Source organism: Oncorhynchus keta, chromosome 14 (assembly GCF_023373465.1).
Source record: "Oncorhynchus keta strain PuntledgeMale-10-30-2019 chromosome 14, Oket_V2, whole genome shotgun sequence".
In the NCBI taxonomy this organism is placed as follows: domain Eukaryota; kingdom Metazoa; phylum Chordata; class Actinopteri; order Salmoniformes; family Salmonidae; genus Oncorhynchus; species Oncorhynchus keta.
Window position 1 is genome coordinate 20,608,308 of NC_068434.1, and position 6,351 is coordinate 20,614,658.

A 6,351-nucleotide genomic window follows, 5' to 3' on the forward strand; every position below is an offset into this window, starting at 1 on the left:
CATCTGTAAAAGCATGTGGAAAGAAAGAGATGTGATAGTCTTGAAAATATTGGCTATATTTTATTCTTAGTATGGTCATCCTCAGCCAGAGATCCAAAGCCAAAGTTCTTTGTATAAAGTTAAACATTAAGGACCGGAAATCATTTATAATTTTTTTGAATCACAAAAATAGTTTCTCTGTGTAGGACTTCAGTAATATATGCAGCGTGTGTGGTGTATGGGAATGTGGGCCATCTCTTTATGGTGCTGTTTGGCATAAGGCCAGAGATAAAAGTCAATGATGGCAGAGTTGATATTGCAGCTTTGGCCATCTCGATCTTCAACCAGACTCCACAAGTGTGCCTTGATCTTCTCCACACACCAGATAGAGCAGCCACGAATCTCCACCTCTCTCCTGTCGCCTGAGCTGAGCAACTCACCTGAGAGAGAGAAGAGGGTCAAAGGAGGTTCCAACACACACACACACACACACAGCATAGAGGGGAGTAAAGACTAACCGTTCCTCAATGTCTCCATCAGGGTGTCTGAGTAGCGTAGTGCCCCCAGGTAGACCAGGGCCTGTGGTACTCTGTAGTCAGCAAACATGGTGAGGATGTCCAGGTTTGGCATGTCCCCCTCTACCCTGGCCTCCATGATGCCCCAAAAATCAGCCACCAGAATCTGAGCTCGCTTGTAGAGTGAAATCCTCTTTCCCTGAGGTAGACACACAGACAATTCAGTTGACAAGACACGTTCACACAGAGACTGCGTTCACCATGAACATATTAACCATAGTCATGCATAGTGCATTCATAAAGTCTTTAGTCCCCTTGACTTTTCCACATTTTGCTACGTTACAGCCTTATTCTAAAATGTATGAAATAATTGTTTTCCTCATTACACAAAATACCCAATAATATGACAAAGCAAAAACAGGTTTAGACATTGTTGAATATTTATTACAAGTAAAAAGCTGAAAACCTTATTTACGTAAGTGGTCAGGCCCTTTGTTTTGAGACTCAAAATTGACCTCTGGTGCATCCTGTTTCCATTGATCATCCTTGAGATTTTTCTACAACTTGGAGTCCATCTGTGGTAAATTCAATTGATTGGACATGATTTGGAAAGGCACTGTAACAGCTGTTCCACTAGTGTACACACACCCTGATGTTATACTAGGGACATTGTGTTTCCATAGCTAGGGCTGATGTTAGACTAGGGACATTGTGTTTCCATATCTAGGGCTGATGTTAGACTAGGGACATTGTGTTTCCATATCTAGGGCTGATGTTAGATTAGGGACATTGTGTTTACATAGCTAGGGCTGATGTTAGACTAGGGACATTGTGTTTCCATAGCTAGGGCTGATGTTAGACTAGGGACATTGTGTTTCCATAGCTAGGGCTGATGTTAGACTAGGGACATTGTGTTTACATCGCTAGGGCTGATATTAGACTAGGGACATTGTGTTTCCATAGCTAGGGCTGATGTTAGACTAGGGACATTGTGTTTCCATAGCTAGGGCTGATGTTAGACTAGGGACATTGTGTTTACATCGCTAGGGCTGATATTAGACTAGGGACATTGTGTGTAACTGAAACACATTTTTAACCCTTGCTTCCACATGGCACCATTTCCACATTAATCTTACAGCACCTGAGGCACATTTGTGCTCTTACTCTCTACACAAGGTGAATTTGGAATGAGTGGGTCATCCTATTAACTGGGACAGCTTAATCCTGATGCGTTTATGTCTTGGGTATTAAGCCCTTGCAGAGAAACCACAAGATCAAAATCACATCACTTTATTAAGTGTGACATCAGAGGGAAGCAGGGCAAGCTGCAAACAGGAAGCTCACCCCGCAACGTACAAGTTAAGATCAGTGACATCAAATATGGCTGCAGAGGGGGGACGTGTGCATCAAAACAAAAAAAAGTTAAGGTTCTAAAACTGTCAAATAATGCACTGAGCAAAATGATGATGTAAATGTGTATACTATGTACTGGTGCATCAAAATACATTAAAAAGTTACCAAATTATGTTTCATTTTTGTAATTCAGTGATTTTTTTGTTGTTGTCCCGCTTTACCAACCATAACTTGCTAAAGTAGGACATCATAGAGTAGCTAAAGTGGGACAGTGTTATTTCCTTCTCCAATGGAGGAAAGAGATCCAGTAGGGACGCCCTGTACATAGGTTAGGCGGGGCTCTGGTTATTGTAGTACCATGTACTGTTAATTATTTATTGTAGTACTCTTGTTAGCACTGTTATTTGGGTGAATTCAGAAAAAGTGGGAGACATTTTATAACCTCTTCAGACATCTAACATATTAGCCCAACATGATATATTTCTAAAATCTTCAGATGTTTCCTTATCACACAAAATGTAATTGTCATTGGGGTACAATTAGGACTATAATAATGGTGTCCCTATTTAACCTACTATCCCAGTCCACCAAATGCAAACAAAAAATATGGTTTTGACTCAGTGTACACAAATGTGTATGTCATGTCTCCTGTGAATAGGATATAAAAATCCCTACCTTCAGGCTATGCTCAAACACTACACCCCAACCTGCCACCGCAGGTACCTTGGCCCTGCTACCCCTACGGGAGGGCAGCTCCCACACAGCCCAGTCCAAGCTCTTCTCTTTCCTGGCACCCCAATGGTGGAACCAGCTTCCCCCTGAAGCTAGGACAGCAGAGTTCCTGCCCATCTTCCAAAAACATCTGAAACTCTACCTCTTCAAACCGTATCTAAAATAATCCTTTCTTTAAAAAAAAAACAGAACTTACACTTGACACCCCCAGCTCCGGCTCTACTGACAGCTACATTGAGGAAAATGTTTACTTTCTATGCCTGTGAAATGTGGTTGTCCCACCTAGCTATCTTAAGTTGCTCTGAATGCACTAACTGCAAGTTGCTCTGGATAAGAATGTCTGTTAAATGACAAATGTAAAATAAAATACGTGTGAGATTAGGAAACATCTTGAGTATTTCAGAAATGTATCATGGGCTAATATGTTGGATAGGTTACAGAAGACAGAAATGCAAAAAGTGTCCCAGTTATTCTAAATTCACCCTACGTTATGTTGAAGAGGTTGTGTTTTGTGTATGACCTTGTATGTGGCCTCGTCCCTGTACGAGGGTAGGTTGTCTACAATGAGCTCCACCATCTTCTGCGCATCTCTACCGGCAGGGCTTATGAAGCTCCGGAAGCTCCCGCCGTGCTGCAGGAGCACACGTCCCCCCTCTGTGAGGACCCGGTGACGCTCCTCAAGCATGGGCATGGGCGTGTTGTTATCAGAGCGCAAGACACGGCCCAACTCCTCAACACTCATCTGGGAGAAATAGGACGGTTCTGTGATGGGAATACCTATAGAGGGCATGCTATCTTGATTAGCTGCATTCAGATGGACAATAGGTCATTGGAAATGTGACTGAAAATGTGTTAAGAAGACTGAACGGTAATTTTTAGAACAGGCAAGAGTGTAATTTACTTCAAAGGTTTTATCATGCATGCATTCTGCAAACGATAACGGTGTACAAGCAAACAGCACAAAGCAGTGTGTGCATGAGAGGACAGGCAGCCCTAGACAGAAGAGATATAGGGCTGTAGCGCTCACCCTCTTCTAGGCTTGGGCGGTCTACCGTTTAACGGGGTATTTCGAAATATACCGATATTTTTAATACCGTTTCCTTTATTTATAGTTTTTTTTGGAGGGGGGGGGTTGGGGCATCCCCGCTTCGCGGGGGCTGAGGGATTGTGTGCGACGCCACTGCAGGTTAAGTACAAGTATAAGAACTCTAAGATGTGTTAAATGATATCCAGCTCAGGGCTCCAGCTATGCATTTGGTTTGCTAACTTCCCAGCTAAGTGGCTAGATGTCAAGATCAAGCTTCTTGGTTACAGGAGATACATTCATTCCCCTTCTGGATCAAGATCCTTGTTGCCTAAATTGTTTGTGTGTAAAGAAACATTTTATAGCGCCCCTTGTGTGCACTTCCGATAAGTACATATGGTACAGAAACGGTATGAAAATCTGGATATTGTCCCTTCCTACCCTCTTCCATTGCTCTGGTGATGGCAGCACAGAGGGTCATGTAACCGTAGTAGGTGGTCCCACGGTACGTCACCTCACACTGCTGGTCCTCCCGTTCGGGCCAGAAGGAGAAGTTCATTGTGTCGACTACAAACACCCAGTTCAGGGCATGATCGGAGGTTGGGGAGGGGGCCAAGGGGTTGGCCTTCTTCCACCCACTGGCTGTGAGGTCCTCGCTCTTCCGCAGGGCATAGAGCATCTCCGCTACCCTCCGCACGCCCTCCTCCTCCACAAACACATCCTGACTGTGCTCCACCACGAACCGGCCAGACTCACGGGGGGGCAGTGGGGCCTCCATCAGCACTGCAAATAAAAAGACCAGTCACATGATCTTCGATGTTCAATGTTGCACTTCTCACCCCCTCGCTCTACATAAATAGGTACACCATATCACGACAAATTAAAATGTTCTCAAATAAAACTTAGAGACTGGGACATAACACCAGCATTGCATACATGGTAGTCTCCTGTTCAAAACCACCTTCACTCTGCTATGTTTGTAAAAAGAAAGGGGCTTTATAAAATACATTGGATTGATTGATGTTGAGTCACGCTCGCGCTTCCCTCTTTTTATGGGAAAAACAAATGTACATCTTTAATGGAAAAACCACAACCCTGAATGACTCAAATGCTATATATAGCCCAGTATAGTCCTATACAACTAATGCTGCGTTCATAACCATGTGGAAAGGTTGTATTTACTATACACGACTAAAATCCACTTGAACGCCCCTCCAACTTGTAATTACTAGTGGGAAACTCATGGTGCGTTCAAGACAACTGGATTCTTCAGGTCGGAAACTCTGAGCTTCAGATTTCTTTCCATGAGATCCCAGTTGTCTTGAACGCATTGAAGTCAAAAGTCAGAGATTTCCCAGTTGTTTTGCGTGGGGCATCATCCATCCCTAAACTCCGAGACTTCTCCTACATGCTGACCTGACTTCACCTACTAGGGAAATTACCTTGATAACAGAATTTTCCACAGTTAAATGCAACAAAACACAATTTATAAAAAGCAATCTATTCATATGGTTAAAATTTGTTTACAAGCATGATAGCTGTACTTCAGTTGATTGTTGACACAGCTTGTTGTTCATTAGCCAATCAGCATTTGTCAACAAGTTCAAAACATGTGAATGCATCCAACTGGTATTAGGACTTTACAACTGGTAATTACCACCTTTCCATTTGGTTATGAAGGCAGCATGAGTTCACTGTGACAAGGACAACGAGTAAACTGTCATAACTGGACTTCATGCAAGTAATGCCACGTTCAAATCAACTGGGAGCTTGAAGAAAATGAGCTCCGACTGGGAAAATCGATTTGAACGGTCATTCAACTCGGGATCTCGGGCCTCTATTTTGAGCTCCGACCTGAAGATCACTAACGTCATGATTTGACCTCGTATTTTTCCGAGTTCCCAGTTGTTGTGAACGCGGCAAAATTACCCTGCATGTGAAATGCGTCGTTACTGTTCATTCTACATCAGTTTCTACGTTCTATGTTGACTATATAGGCTATATTGTAACGTTACGCCTGTACTTTATATCGAATTTAATATTACTAGATTGATAAATTAAACATTATCAGTTAAAGGTTCAAGGAAATCAACCGTTGTCCACGACGATACATCTTTTTATTTTTATTTTAAACATGACCAATTGTGTAGTTAGTTGGCTTTACCTGGACATTAGGACTTGGCTGAAGTAGCGGCAGACAGAAAAAAGAAAAAAAATGGGCGTGGAGCGATAGGTCTATATCCGGTCTGTCATTCATTGAACAAATCAATGTGGCTCATTTGCTTACGTTAAAGCAACATCAACCAATTATATTAGAGCCTATGTCAGACGAATGCGGAAAAATAAAGAGGTAGCTTGTAACGATTTCCTCAGATCCGGTATCTTTTGTTTCCGAGGACATTACAGTGCCAAAGGACATGCTGTGTCAGTTTGTTGTTCCTAATCCAAATGGACTCTTACCGTAATTGTTTTGTGACCCGTTTTTTTTTATTCATTAGTTTAGTAATTGATTCGTTATTTTATCAGTAAAGTGAAACAAGATGGTGCTGTTTAGTTTGGCACCACATATCTACTATTGCGCCACCACTACACTAAAGTCAGCTATATGTCAAAAATTTTAAAAAGTCACATGAAACCCTTTGCTGCTATAGGCTATGACTCTACAACAGTGAAGTAAGCATGAACATAAATTTGAAAGATTGTGTCTAAAGGTCTAGACGAGGTGTGGTGACCGTGATAATTTTGTTC

General features: G+C 42.3%; 1 protein-coding gene across 3 annotated transcripts; it reads right to left on the reverse strand.

The window, feature by feature from the left end:
• Positions 1-47: 47 nt before the first annotated feature.
• Positions 48-5,891, reverse strand: qng1 (Q-nucleotide N-glycosylase 1). 3 transcript variants are annotated; one of them, XM_035785001.2, is made up of 5 exons: positions 5,768-5,891; positions 4,118-4,386; positions 3,100-3,321; positions 498-693; positions 48-419 (listed from the first exon to the last, which is right to left on the reverse strand). In XM_035785001.2, the coding sequence occupies exons 2-5, from the start codon at positions 4,379-4,381 to the stop codon at positions 190-192; spliced, it is 912 nt and encodes a 303-aa protein (XP_035640894.1). In that variant the 5' UTR covers positions 4,382-4,386; positions 5,768-5,891; the 3' UTR covers positions 48-189. The 3 variants fall into 3 exon arrangements, with proteins under 3 accessions (XP_035640894.1, XP_035640892.1, XP_035640895.1); XM_035784999.2 differs by having other exon boundaries at positions 3,100-3,356; positions 4,045-4,386; XM_035785002.2 differs by lacking the exon at positions 5,768-5,891 and having other exon boundaries at positions 4,045-4,191.
• Positions 5,892-6,351: the final 460 nt, after the last annotated feature.